General features: G+C 35.6%; 1 protein-coding gene across 1 annotated transcript; it reads right to left on the reverse strand.

The window, feature by feature from the left end:
- Window positions 1-1,864: 1,864 nt before the first annotated feature.
- LOC132133365 (FYVE, RhoGEF and PH domain-containing protein 6-like) lies at window positions 1,865-12,931 on the reverse strand. Its single transcript, XM_059546150.1, has 17 exons — window positions 12,919-12,931; window positions 9,992-11,738; window positions 9,584-9,683; window positions 9,310-9,371; window positions 9,196-9,226; window positions 7,991-8,142; window positions 6,530-6,686; window positions 6,239-6,326; window positions 5,905-5,955; window positions 5,736-5,794; window positions 5,561-5,632; window positions 5,411-5,479; window positions 3,212-3,295; window positions 3,012-3,091; window positions 2,611-2,713; window positions 2,379-2,525; window positions 1,865-2,008 (listed from the first exon to the last, which is right to left on the reverse strand). The coding sequence occupies exons 1-17, from the start codon at window positions 12,929-12,931 to the stop codon at window positions 1,865-1,867; spliced, it is 3,159 nt and encodes a 1,052-aa protein (XP_059402133.1).
- Window positions 12,932-15,197: the final 2,266 nt, after the last annotated feature.

Here is a 15,197-nt window from a genome sequence, read left to right on the forward strand (position 1 = left end):
TTAAATGTTAAACAACACACATATCCTTTATGTATTTAATCCCATTCTATAAAACATTCTACTGTACGGATGTAAATCTATTTTCCCTTCAGCCTGAGACTTATTCATTTCACTTTGTAAAATGTCTGCTCAATTGAGCTCCTTCATGCAAAAAAAAAATGATCTGTATGAAGAGTTTCAGTCAGGTTTCAGGCCCCACCATAGCACAGAAACTGCACTTGTTAAAATTACAAATGACCTGCTTCTTGCGTCATAAGGCTGCATCTCATTTCTAGTCTTACCTGATCTTAGTGCTGCGTTTCCAGTAATTACTGGACCAAAAAACAGTAAACAGAATCTTGTAGATTACAATTTGCAACTAGACGTATGTACTGTTACTTCCTCTACAGTCAAAAAATCTGGGTGTTATATTAGACAGCAACTTGTCTTTTGAAAATCATATTTCCCATTTTACAAAAACAGCATTCTTCCATCTTAGAAACATTGCCAAGCTACGAAACATGTTATCTGTTTCTGATGCAGAAAAGCTAGTTCATGCATTCATGACCTCTAGACTGGACTATTGTAATGCACTTCTAGGTGGTTGTCCTGCTTCGTCAATAAACAAGCTACAGGTAGTCCAAAATGCAGCAGCTAGAGTCCTTACGAGGTCAAGAAAATATGATCATATTACCCCAATTTTACAGTCTCTACACTGGCTACCTATTTTAGTTCTGTATCAGTTACAAATTATCATTACTTACCTATAAGGCCCTAAATGGTTTAGCTCCTGTGTACCTAACTAGCCTTCTACCACGCTACAACCCATCACGCACCCTAAGGTCACAAAACGCTGGACTTTTGGTAGTTCCTAGGATAGCAAAGTCCACTAAAGGAGGTAGAGCTTTCTCACATTTGGCTCCCAAACTCTGGAATAGCCTTCCTGATAATGTTCGGGGTTCAGACACACTCTCTCTGTTTAAATCTAGATTAAAAACACATCTCTTTCGCCAAGATGTATCTTAAATTGTCAGTGTAATTGCATCTAATCAAATGTGCATTTTTATTCTTTAGCTTGAACACCTGAGAAGAGATGATGCTGATCCTCAGAGGACCTCAGATGATGCTGACCCTGAATCAACAACAGAACTAACAATTATTGCTACAAGTGTGACTGCATCATATAATAATTGCTGTTAATAATGTTCATCATCTGGCTGACTACGTCTTGTATTAATTTTTCTGAAAAATCCTGTCATACGCACACAAACTGAATCATCATGTTCACACAGCGCCTCTGAACTCACTCCTGATTTCTCTCAACATGGGGACAAAAGAGCTGTGAGGCAATGCATGGGAAAACAAAAAAGCTGGTGTATTTTCTCATCCAAGTTTGTGGAAAATTTTCTTTCTGCAATCTCAGTAAAAACACCCCTCGTTATTCAGGTTTTTCAGATGCTTCAGCAACCACAAAAATGTCATTATACATTGATCAGAGTGCATTTTTCACCTGCCGAAAATGCTTGTAAAAACACACAACGTCTGCATTGATAAAAACACTAAAATGATGGATTTCCACATCACACATATCACCGGTCTTTCAGATCGTTTGATTAACTGTACAGAAAGCAGCACGAGACAACCGATAATAGGTTAGATTGGCATATGAAAGACAGTTCTTTGGATCATCACCTCTTTAAGGGCTGCTGGTATTTTCTTCTGCTTTCTGAAGGGATAGGCACCAGACGACTTGCCAGTCGGCGACAGAGGTGTATTACTGGGTAATTGGTCACCTAATATTAATAAAAACGCGCACACACAGACAAACACACACACACACACACCTCACTTAACAAAAATCAATACAAATATATAGATCGAGGCTTCAAGTTTCTGTGTGATTGTGTTTGCGTCGTGAACCTGAACTATTCTGCTGCAAAACAGAGACACAGAGATCGCAAACTCGCGCGAGCTGATTCTTCAGGTATTTCAGCGGATGTTTGTTAGTTGAACAGGCCTGACACACAACCTACATGCCGAGAGAAAAGAGTGCATGCATAAGCACACGCAAACATCATGCAATGAACAGGTAAAAGATGAAGGTAAAAAAGTATTTTTGAAATAATATAAATTAGTAGTTCATAAATATCAGAAAACGTAATATTCTCTTTATACTTATATAAAAATAACTTAAGATAAGTTTTATTAAAAAAGATAGATAGATAGATAGATAGATAGATAGATAGATAGATGAAAGTTAGCATCACCATTTCCCTCAACAAAAAGTCAATGGGATTTTACATTGACTTTTGGATAATTGCAGAAAATAGGCTCTGTGACCAACAGAAGTTGTTAATATTTGGGGTGAATGGGGTCTTTGTTAAGGGACATCTTCTCACCTTCCCACAGGCTCTGCAGTGGTGGCGTCTCCTGGTCAGGGTGAACTCACAGGTGCAGATCATGCACATAGTGACCCTCAGGTCCGGGATCCATATCGGGGCTTTGGATCCCAGCTGGGCCCCGCTGTCTGGAACATCTTGGGTTGCCTGGAAAATATTGCAAGTTGATCATAAAATTGCATTATGATGAAGTTTATGATTTAAACTCAGCTGCAGGTCATTTCAATCATACCATCTCAGGGTTTCTGACCGAGATGAAGGTGGTCTCTTTCTTGGTGTAATTGTCGATTGCGCTGGATATGGCCTGAAGCCACTCATCTCGACATGCAGCAGAGCTTTGAGGATCCAACCACAAGAGTGTATCAATTAGAAACATACACATTCAACTGTATGGATTACATTATGTGAGTCTGGAGCGATATGAGGCTCAGAAGTTTTTTTTTTTTGGGTGAACTATCCCTTTAACCACATCAACTCTGGGGACCCACCGGTGGGTCCAATATTGCATATGCCTAATTCTCAAAAAATCAAAATAACAGCTGAAGTGGTTAAGGATTAATGAATAAATAGGACAAAAATGAGCACCACATCCTACATACTTAATATTTTGGCATCTTATGGAAAGATTCTCACCTGGCAGATAAAATAAAAGATCGTTCAACACTCTCAATGTTTAGCTCGTTCTGATACCCCTCCTGACTAGGTTTACTGACCTGAGGATAAAACAGACAACGATAGAAAAGAAGACACTTTGTAATGTATGTAAATATGCAAAAATATGTTTAAAATGGGAAAACAAGCAGCTGTGACAATTTCAGCAATAACAATCTCACCTCCATCTCAGCCAATGACAGCGTGTTGTTCAGTTTGAAATTCCCCGCTGCTACTGGCGTGGTATACAGAAGACTATCATTCAGCTGTTCACAAAGAAATAAGAAATACATTTTTCTCAAGCAAGAGAAAGAAAAGGATATGTGAGGGTGGGTTTAAGTCAGAAAAATCACTTATTTTATGCTCAATATTAGGTAAAAACATAAAAACAAAAAACTAACAAAATGTCACCATAGATTCAACAAACTAAACAAAATAAAGAAATCAAACAAAAGCCAACATAAAAACAAACATTCACCATAAAAATCAAAGAAATCTGAAAGTCATTAAAACATTAAAAAAAACATTAAAATAACAAGAAACATAAAATAAAACAACAAAACCTGACATAAAATCAACAAACAACCAAATAATGAACATAAAAATAAAATGAAAATGAAAAGACCAACCCATAGGAAAGAAAAATCAAAAGTAAGATCTCTTTAACATCTAATATATTTCTCCTAGACAGAAATGAGGTTACCTTAAGATTGAATGGAGATTTTTGCCTGAGTGTCCTACTTCTCAAACTTGTCTCCTGAGACAATAACTCTAACAATCTCACATTTGTCTCATTTAAAGCTTTAGAAGAGATCTCAACAACATCACACACTGTGATCAGGTTTTTCTCCTACACTAAAGACTCGAGAGCTCTCACATTTGTCTCTCAAGTTTACAAAGTGTGCAAATGTTTCTTCCACCACATTCTCAGTTTGTAATCTTTTTTTTCTAGAATATTTGGTAAGTCTCATTTGTGTCTACTTCTATTTCTCCTGAGGAATTTTAGGAGAAACATCTGAAATGCTGTTGATAATGAAATGAGAAGTCTCTTGAGCTTAAGAAGAGTACTGAGCAATACTTTTTTCCCTATGGGAACAAATAAAACAAACAAACAAAACCAACAAGTCAACATAAAATCAACAAACAAAACAAAAACAAAACAAAAATCAAACAAAAGCCAACATAAAATCATCAAAAAACAAACAATAAACATATAACCAAACAACAAGTCAACATAAAATCAACAAACAAAGACAATAAACAGTCAACAATCAAAATCAACAAGTCAACATAAAAATCTATAAATAAAAAAGCAACAAAATCAAACAAACCCAACAAGTTATTTAAATAAATAGTCAAACTAAACCAACAAGTCAACATAAAATCAACAAACAAAACAAAAACAAAACAAAAAACAAAAGCCAACATAAAATCATCAAAAAACAAACAATAAACATATAACCAAACAACAAGTCAACATAAAATCAACAAACAAAGACAATAAACAGTCAACAATCAAAATCAACAAGTCAACATAAAAATCTATAAATAAAAAAGCAACAAAATCAAACAAACCCAACAAGTTATTTAAATAAATAGTCAAACTAAACCAACAAGTCAACATAAAATCAACAAACAAAACAAAAACAAAACAAAAAACAAAAGCCAACATAAAATCATCAAAAAACAAACAATAAACATATAACCAAACAACAAGTCAACATAAAATCAACAAACAAAGACAATAAACAGTCAACAATCAAAATCAACAAGTCAACATAAAAATCTATAAATAAAAAAGCAACAAAATCAAACAAACCCAACAAGTTATTTAAATAAATAGTCAAACTAAACCAACAAGTCAACATAAAATCAACAAACAAAACCAAAAACAAACAAAAATCAAACAAAAGTCAACATAAAATCATCCAAAAAAAAAACAATAAACATAAAACCAAACAACAAAAGTCAACATAAAATCAAGAAACAACAAAGACAATAAACAGGCAACAATCAAATTCAACAAAAAAAAATCAATAAATCATCATAACAAAAAAAAAAAAAATCAAACAAAGCCAACAAAAGATAATTTAACAAATAAAGTCAAACAAAACCAACAAATCAACATAAAATAAACAAACAAAACAAAAATCAAACAAAACCAACCAAATTCAACATAGAATCAAAATGATACAACAAAAAACATTTTCTTAATTTGTTTATGCAAAAATAACCAAAGGCATGAAAAAATAAATAAATTAACCAATAATATCATACCCAAACGTCCATGAATTATGTCTCATTACAGAAGAGTCATTGTGGATATTGTTTCATGTTATGTTTAATAAAACCAAACGAGCAGTGAGACGACTGTCACTTACTAAGAAGAACATTCGAGGCTGCATCCCCTTCCTGGAGAGCTTCATCAAGATCCCTTCCTTTAACAAAACCTAAGAAAACACACAGGAATATATAACAAAAACATTTCCAGTTGCAAACATCTCAACGGGAGTTAACACTTGTGAACGCACCCGTCCTGGTTGAACGATCACTTGATGCCCAGTTAGGCGGCACTGAACCTCGTACAGCTTCTGGCAGTTATCCTGCATGAAAACCACATTTCATATTCCTCAAGATTTTACACAAGAGCACAAGCTGTTGTATGTGTAGCTTTTTCAGAAACTAAAAAAACGGATCCCGAATTACCTCGTATCTTATGATTTCATTCGCATGATTAGCCACCTCCTTTACTATAATCAGGGCAGCTGTAAAGATATATATAAAGATATTATTTATATATATATCATGCAATAGAAGACTGAGACTTGCTGTGTGCCTAATAACAAAAGATTTCAAAACCATTTTTTTTTTTTACCTTCTGCATCTTTGTAGTCTGCCGATTCTTCATCTAGATTTTTCAAATAACCTAAAGAAAAATGATAAAGGCGTATATAAAAAAATCGGAATATTTATCGCTCGTGTGCAGATGTTTGGATGTTACTTGTCACTGAAAGTGTGTGAAAGTATGGCCGAGAATCAGTGATTTCCTTATTCGATTCTGATTCACAAGCTCACTATTTTGATTCACAATCTGATTCACAGGCTCACACTTGCATATGATATAAATTCTCTCTCTGCCCTACCCTAGCAACTCTATGGCAATGTGCTCAACACTGATTTTCTTTATGAACTCATGAGTGAATCCTCACTGGTCAGGAGAAGCTGATACTGAGGAATCCTCTGGATGGGTTTCAGCATGTAATGTTTCACTGCCAGGTTTGCACAGCATGGATGGCTCTGGATCATCGAGAAAGAGAAAGAGAAAGAGAAAGACAGATGATGGCCAGAGGGGCATTTTTAGGAGAGATTTAAGAATGTAAAAATAAAACAAAAAAACCCCTAACCCAATAGACTATTCACATCACTGCAAAGGTTGTCATACACAAACTAGAGCATCTAGGTTACTACTGTAAAAAAACAGGTTGGAGTGGTTCGGTTACCTCAAACTCTTGGACGGCTTTTGCAAACGCTGAGTTTTTCCGGCACTGCTCTTCTAGAAGGGCCACATTCTTGTCGAACTCACGAATGTAAGTGGAGTACATTTTAAGATACGGGCCCTTCTTCACAAATATGTCCGCTACAATGCAGTGCTCATTCCTGTTTGAACAAAGGAACTTCTATAAATAGTTCACATAAAAATACTCTCTGGTAGCATTTATTTGCCCACATGTTGATCCAAAACCCGCATGACGTTCTTTCATCCGTGGAACACATAAGAAGAGATTTAGAAGAATGTGCTGATTGCTCTTTTCCAGAAACCAATCAGTTCAATTTGTGAAAGAATCGTAAAATTCAAGTCATCTGATACACTGAAAAGACTCAAAAGAACAGTGAGGATGTCAAGATTTACAGTGAATAACGAGAAATTTCAGTATGTTTGTCCTTCAAAGCTATGATATTCCTTTAGAAATTAGGAAAACAGTGCAAGATTCATATAGAGTATTTATGTGATATTTTATTGCGCATTTTGTTCCTTTTTGAAGCGTGAAAGCGTGAAGTCTCTATCATTGTAACTGCAAGGAAAGGAGCGAATAGCACATTCTTTAAAGTGTCTTATTTTGTGTCAGTCATACAAATGTGGAATGACGTGGCCGAGTAGATGTTAAAAAGAATATTCATTTTTTAATATTTACATCATCAAACTCTCGAAGTGTTCAATCTTAATGACTGGTCATATCTAGATATCTGACCCTTTTTGGAGAAAATTCTGGAGAAAATTTACCCCAAATATTATATTGGTCAATGATGTGATGTTTATATATTGTACCATGTATTAAATTATTTAAAAAATGCAATTCAAACATATATTGACTTATGTTCTATAAAGACAATATTTTATTATTATTAAATAAATTATTCAAATAAAGATATTTATTTTTTATTAGTTGTGAAATGTAATGTCGACATGAAATTTACAGTAGAAATTGTTTTTAAATAAACAAAAATACTTTTTACTTTGATACATTTTATTTATTTATTTAAAATGTATCTAATTGTTTTTTTTTATGTTTACACCACATCACATTTATTACATTTAATATTTATATTTATAAAATATTTTCTTAAATATGGTATGTATTGTTTCTGGAATATTTCCTTGAAATTTCTTGAATATGAGCCAACATTAGTACAAAGATTACGGTTCTAAAACTTGACACATTTGTTTTAAGCTGGATTTGTTGTCACTCTTATATGTCACTGACTAATAAAGCTAATTTATTTGTCTAGCTTAGCAATTGCATAAGTATCAAACATAATTTTTCTATAGTTCTACAGTGGCATTTTCCAAGAAATGACAGACCTACAAATGCACTGTAGCTACTGTTTTTCCAGTGTTTCAATATCAATAAGAAGGTATGCAGGATTATTGCTTTCTCATGGTTTGTTGATGTTTGCATTACCAGTGAGCAACCCGTTCCTCCAGCTCTCTCAGCAGGTCACAGTTGAGCTCGTACAGCTGCGGCAAATAACACAAGATCTGGTTCAGGACTCGCTCGTCCATTACGGGTTTCCCCGCCTGACAGGAGGCCTTCAGCACCGCGTCACGGAAATCCTGGAGGGTACAAGGAAGAGATATTAAAATATAGAAAACAAAACCATTATTTTGGATGTTAATACAAAGACGTTTTACCATCAGTCACACCAAAAGCTCTGATAATAACCTGTCTTTGTTACTTAACACAATAATAGTATCATAATAGTTCAAATTAGATAAATTAACTGGAGTTCGACAGACCCAGTTCCCTTTTTTTACTTAATGTATGGCCAGAATTTTCCATATTAGTTCCCCTCACGCAGGAAAATCATATGGGATTGGAACGACATGAAGGTGAGTAAATAAGGGCGAAGTCTTCCTTCATGAAAACAAACGGCTAAACTGGTTTTTTATTTCCTGCAAGTAAATATACGTCAAGCTTTCAGACATTTCCTTTAACCCCAAAAATGCTACACAATGAAATGCATCATTCAAAATATGGGTAAACCGTGAGTAATTATTTCCTTTATATTTACACGGTGCATTTCCCCCTTTTTCTACACTTTTCCTAGAGTGTATATTTACATATATTTATAAAGTTTTTCATTTGAATTCAGTGTTTATATTTTAAAATGTCATTTCTTACAGTGTCACATGATCCTGTGAAGCTGATTTGCTTCTTATCATCTCATGTTAAATCACTTTTGATGTGTATTTTTTTTATTTTTAAAAATGGCGACACAAATACTGAGAAACTAATAGATTCACTGCTACTGGCCAACACTATGCGCCTTTCCATTACAAATCAGCGCAAAACCTTGGTATTATTTTATAATGTTTTTGCGATATATGGGCGTTTTTGCAAAATTGATGCGTTTCCATTAGACGTATTTTCAATTCGCAATTTCAATTTGCGCAATTTGAAGGGTAATGGAAACACGACTGCCAGCAAGTCTGATTTCATTATTAATGTATAAGAAGCAGATGAAGCATAAAAAAGAAGATTAAAAAAAGAGCCCATGTGACTGATTTACTCACATTTCATGAAAAAGCAGAGACATTATGTAACGGTCCACCTACAATACCCTGACTGTATCTGAATGAGCTCAAAAAGTCATAGTGAACACTTACTACATGGAGGAGCTTCAGAACTCTCACAAATCTGGAATTAAATACATAAGAACATTAAAGACAAATATAAAATACAAATATTAAAAAGTATTTATGTGAACAAAACAGGCTTACATTTTCTCAGAAGACAAGATCTCATTAACAATGTGCGCAGCCTTGGTCTTCTTCACTTCAGTCTAGAAAAAAACAAAATGTTACCATCAAAAATAACCATTTAGCTCTAATTTAAAAAAAAAAGCAGCTTTAGTATTGAAAGTGTTTTATATATAAAAAAATGTATATACTGATCTGTAATATTTCATTTGTTTTTTTTTTGGATAAATGAAGTGGTATTTCTAAAAAAGTGCTCTTAACATTTCTTAATATCCTCTAAATGTGAATCGAGTACCTGTTTTTCTCTATTGATGGTGTTATCCTCGTCTTCTGAGCTGCCTTCATCTTCTTCTGAATGCGTATCGTCCACTTCCTGCACTTCTTCCAACACATTCCTGAAAAGAGATCAAAAGGCCTCTAAGATCTCAAAGGCACGTGAGAGAAACCGAAAGGCTGCCATGAAATCTCTCTTCTTCCAGTCGTAATAGCTACAGAAGCAGAAGAGTCAATAGTAATGACTCAGAATCTGTAGTGTGAATTAGATGTAGGCCAAATGTGAAATCATTCAACAACACCTGTTTAGAAAGCTGTGGCCATTCTTCAAATTCCATGTCGAACGGGTGCGTCACATAAACCACACAAAAAATATTTTTATGTTTGTATATTGGACAATTTTGTATTAATACCTATGCATACTACTAACCTTTCAAGAAACGGCTGCTCTTTGGCATCTACATAGTGTTCAGGGAACACATCAGGAACTTCATAAATACCTTCGTCCTCATATTTTGAAGACTGGCATTGGTATTTATTGGCATCCTGTGCCACTGCAGTGCTAAAAGAAGCTGGGTTTTCATATTTTGGGATATCTTCATATACATTTTCAGATTCACCAACATTGGTTAGATCTTCATCTCCATTCTGCTCGACTCCTAATATGTTCCCATTCACTGCTTGCCTCAGTTTCAGTGCATCTGGACGTCCACAGTGCAGTGGAAGCGGTTTCTGAGAGCAGATTTTGCTCTGGCTGTCCTCCGTGTCCACCGTCTGCTCATTCATAACAGGAGTGAGATCGACAGCTTGTCCACTCTTGACGGATAACTTGGGCTCCTTTTTGACATGGTCAAGGTCCATGATCCTGAGAAAGGAGGTCTTCTTGAGCCCATGGGGTTTATGGGTGTCTGCTGACGATAAGGACTTGGATTTCGGCTTGAGTCTCTTCTTGTTTGGTACATCGCTTGCTTGCTTCTTCTCAACTGAAAGAGGAGGATGTCCTTCAGTATTTTTTCCATCGTTTCTGTATGGAAGTTCAGTAGCCCCAATGTTCTCGTGTCTACGGCCATCAGCTCCAGGTTTTTGGGTCTTCTTCTTCAGGAGTTTATCGCTTGACACTGAACTCTCAGCAACCTCAGGGGTTACATCCAGATTTAGTGCTTTCTTCTCAGTGGCCTGTACACCAGCATCCTGGGTTTTGTTTTGTTTCATCTGAGGGATCTTCTGGCGTGGGGCAGGTGTCTGAGGGCCCTGGCTGGTGCATGTGAGGTTCTGAGGATCTCTGTTCTCTCTATAACGTCTTACAGCATTGATGTCCACGTTATTAGGACTTTCTCTCTGTAACGGATCTGGATTGTTTTCATCAACAGGTAAGACAGTAAGCTCTGTATTGGTGAGGCCTGTTGACTCTTGAAGGACAATGTTGGATTGTTTCTTCTTAGTTTTGCGCTGCATGACTGCTGGTGGTGCTTTCCCAGGTGGCTTAGTAGGGAACTGACAATATTGCGCACTATTTGTGGCTTGCCGACAATCTAGAGGTTCTGGATCACCATCAACAGCTGAATTAACACTAGAGACAATGCAGTTTTGGTGTTTCCTGGTCGTTTGCATCTCAGAACCACTCTGATGTGCCTTCAGTGTGTTCTGGGATGTTTTCTGAGGTTCTTCAGTTGGATGGAAATGATCACTATTGGATGAACTGTGTTCAGGGATGCACTTCGAGGAAGTAGGGGTCACTAAATCCTTCTGTTCTTCTGGTGTTCTCCACAGAGGTTTGGATGGGTTCTTTTGGGGTCCTTCGGTTTCGCCTGCCTTATAGTTATCAGGACTTTGTTGACGAACATTTTGGTTGTTTTGCTTTGGTGAGCAATCGGCACAGTTTCGGTCAGTGCATACACAGATGGGAATGATGTAATCCCAGTCCGGCTTGTTGTTCCCAGTGTGCGCTTCATTTCTCAAATTTAGAGCACAGATGTTCTTTGTGACAGACTTTTGTTGTAAAACAGCTTGAAGTTTGGAGGGACATGGTTTTGGTGCCACATCAGGCTTCACTTTGCATCTAACAGCCACTGAGGAAGGCTGGTACACACACAGTTTTGAAGCAGGTGGATGTTCTGTGTGCTTGGGTGCAGGGAGAACCTTTGGTTTTGGTGCCAAAGGTGGTTTCTGATCACCGGCTGAGAGGAAAAAGAAAAGCACAGAGAAATATAAACAAGAAAAGAAGAACTCTTCTAGCATACTTTGGCCATCTAAACCATATTGTGTTTAGTTTGACTTAATGACCTAATGTTTGAAGTCCCTCAGACACATTTTTCTGTTTGTATTATAATACATTTGACATATACTACTACACTCATCTTTTTTTTGCATTAATGCAATGGAAGAACCTATTGTGGTTCCCCAAAGCACATTTCATTGAACAATTCTGAAATTAACCACTTTTTTTAGCGTGAAGAACCTTTTGTTGAATGGAAATTCTCTCATATTTTTAAGAGTGTATCAATAATAAAATCATAATATTAATAATAATAATTCTGAATTAAAACCCAGTACAAGATTTAACATATGTTAAAAATACAGATGGAATATACTTTTGAAAGAATATACTTTTTTAAATAAAGAATTTATTTTTTGGGAGTATGATTTTTATCCAAGAGAGTAATGAAGATTATTAGTTTAACCACAGCGAGAATAAACAACTGCATTCAACAGTGCAAAGCGATCAGGAAATTTAGTTTGCCATTTTTTTTTTTTGCTGTTTTTATCTGAAACATAATGTTACATTTTAGCAGTGTTAGGGAAAGTTACTTCTTTTAAAAGTAATGCATTACAATACCGTGATGCTCCATTAAAAAAGTAACTAATTGTGATAGCCTACTTTTTTTTATGAAAAGTAATAAAAGTTTTTTTTTGCATTACCTTTTGTCATCTGGTCTGGGCTTGTTGTAATAATAATAATTTTGCCAACTATAAGTGCCCTTTATTAACACCAAAGGTGAAATGAACAAGATTTTGGTGCCTTTGCACCTCACTCCCATAAAATTAACTCATAAAATTAGGAATTACCGTAACATTAAACATGAAGAAGCTGATGAGGCCTTGAACGTTGTTCTTTTAAGCACCTTTAAGATGCTGTGATGTTCAGCTTCTACTCTGATCTCTAACTACTTGTACATGAAAAGTCCCCAGCTTTAATAAAACTAAGCAAGATTCATATTACATATTCTACTATTTAACTCTGTAACAGTATCAAACATTTTAAAGATCCATCAAATACATATGGTAGACAAGTTGTAGTTTTCTGTGGATTATTCCAGGAAAATAAATGAATAAAAATAAATAGATAAAAGCACTCACCTGCTCTCTTCATCGTCCCAAAATATTATTCATGACGCACATGTGACCACAAGCAAATGTACTCTGAGCGTTTGTGTTTTCCGGTGCATTTCTAAGAAGTTTAACGACACAATCCAAATGTTTTGAGTCCAGTTTAATGAGGAAACAGAGGCTCAGAGAGGGCGGGTTACATCTGTACACACGTGCCTCTGTGTGGAACTGAAGTCACTCAAGTTTCAGTAATCTTCGCATTGAGCGCGCGCCTGGCTCTGTTGATCCGAGTTACTGCGTTCATAAAGTTAAAAGACCAATATTGACATTAAAACAGACGGCATTACACGGAAATAAAACTCGGTAAAAGGAAATAAATCTGATACTCATCATCTAATCACAAAAAAAAAAACGTTTTCAGTCACGCCAGCATCCGCTATTTTTCAAAATCTAGCCTAAATGTAATATTGTGAATAAATATTTAGTGATAAATAATTCCAGCTATGACTTCCAAACTCTTACATTCATATCCACACTCCATAATCTCAGAAGCAGTGCTCGATCTGTGAATGAACTCCTTGAATCAACAACTCATGATTCATTGAATTGTCTCATGTTTAGTTCATAAAGAGTCTATCAGGAACCGACGACGAGAGTGAACAGTTAAGCAAACCTGATGTGAATGTGCTCTATTGTGATTTATTTGGAGGTTTAGATCATGAACACGGATGTCTGGTATCGGCTAGAGTTGTTTGTGAACGAATCATCTGAATCAAACAAAGGCCTAAATGCGTAAGGCTATGTGGCATTTTCAAACCTTGGCTCATATCGGGTTGGACACTGATAATATAAACGCCCTTTTTATTCTACTACAGAAACAGATGCAGCATCGGTCCCCACCTAATGAATCTTTTCTTGGTGAACCGTTTCAAAAGTTCCGAGTCGCTGAATCAATATAAAATCCCTTTACTTGTTCTTAATGAAAAGTTACAACCTTAACCTGCTGAATCGTTTGAATCAGACACTTGGAACAATCCATTTGAATAAAAAGTTTCACGAAATGAATCTTGCTTTACTGGCTCTGTAACAATTTTGCACTTATATAAAGGAAGCACATGTGTTTGCTGTAGCCTATCTAGAGGAAATCACAAAACATCTGTATTTGTTCCATATGTGGTATTGTTTTTTTTTTCAGTGGAGTTTCAGGTTACATCATTAAGCCGATAGATGGTGACTGTGTTTATGTGTATTTTCAGAAACCCAGAAAAACGAGCCAATGGGGAGTTACTGATGAATAAATAAAACTGTGGCGTCATCTAGTGACTGAGAAATGCAATGTCAGTTCCAGCCAAGGTCCAAAGTCTCTCAGCAGAACATTTATATACCTCTACTGAAGATTGTGTGCTATACATTTGGTATAGAAATACACACACACACACACACACACACACACACACACACACACACACACACACACACACACATATATATATATAATAAACAAAATGTTTTCTCTTGCACCATCCAAAAATATAAAAATGTTCAACCCGTGTTCTCATATGTACGGTTTAAGAAAGCCACCTCTTTAACTGTCTGAAACACTCTAAATCAGCAGTGAAGATGTATGACATAATTAGCATGTACATTTAATAAACAAACAAGTTTTTATGTAGTATTTATCTTATGTAGCCACCAACAACCAAACCCTGAGCTCTAAAATATCAATCTTTTTCAGCATATGCTCAAAATATTAACATAAAAATTTCCCTGGGCCTATTGTAAATCAGATGTAAGAGGTCTCTGTCGCCATCAAGCAGCAGAAACCAAAAAACCTGAAGCTGAACAAATGAAGGATCCTGGTCAAAGTTCAACATCCTTTCAAGAGAGAAGTTCTAAGAGCAGCTCTAAATCAAGCAGCTTTGAACAGACAAACACAAAAGAGGAGATTTTACAAATGTCCCTGTGGTATTTTGTTCATACAGTTTGCTGATTGAACAAACAGATTGTATGTAGGGGTGCACGATAAATATCAGCCGATTATTAATGAATCCTTCGTGGATTTGGCCAGCTTGTCAGTTAATGGCTCTGTGTAACAGCTGCTCTGTGTGAAATCACGCACCTGATAGAATTCACCTCTGATTAGAGAACTGACGAGATGTGCATTAATCATCGGCTGATATTTATCGTGCACCCATAATTGTAAGTTTATTTTATAGTGTAATCTATAAAAATATATACTGTATTAACAAATACATATTTAGAGATTCAGTTTAACTTTATGATATATTGTATTATAATTATCCAAAGCA

Source organism: Carassius carassius, chromosome 50, assembly GCF_963082965.1.
Source record: "Carassius carassius chromosome 50, fCarCar2.1, whole genome shotgun sequence".
Taxonomy (NCBI): domain Eukaryota; kingdom Metazoa; phylum Chordata; class Actinopteri; order Cypriniformes; family Cyprinidae; genus Carassius; species Carassius carassius.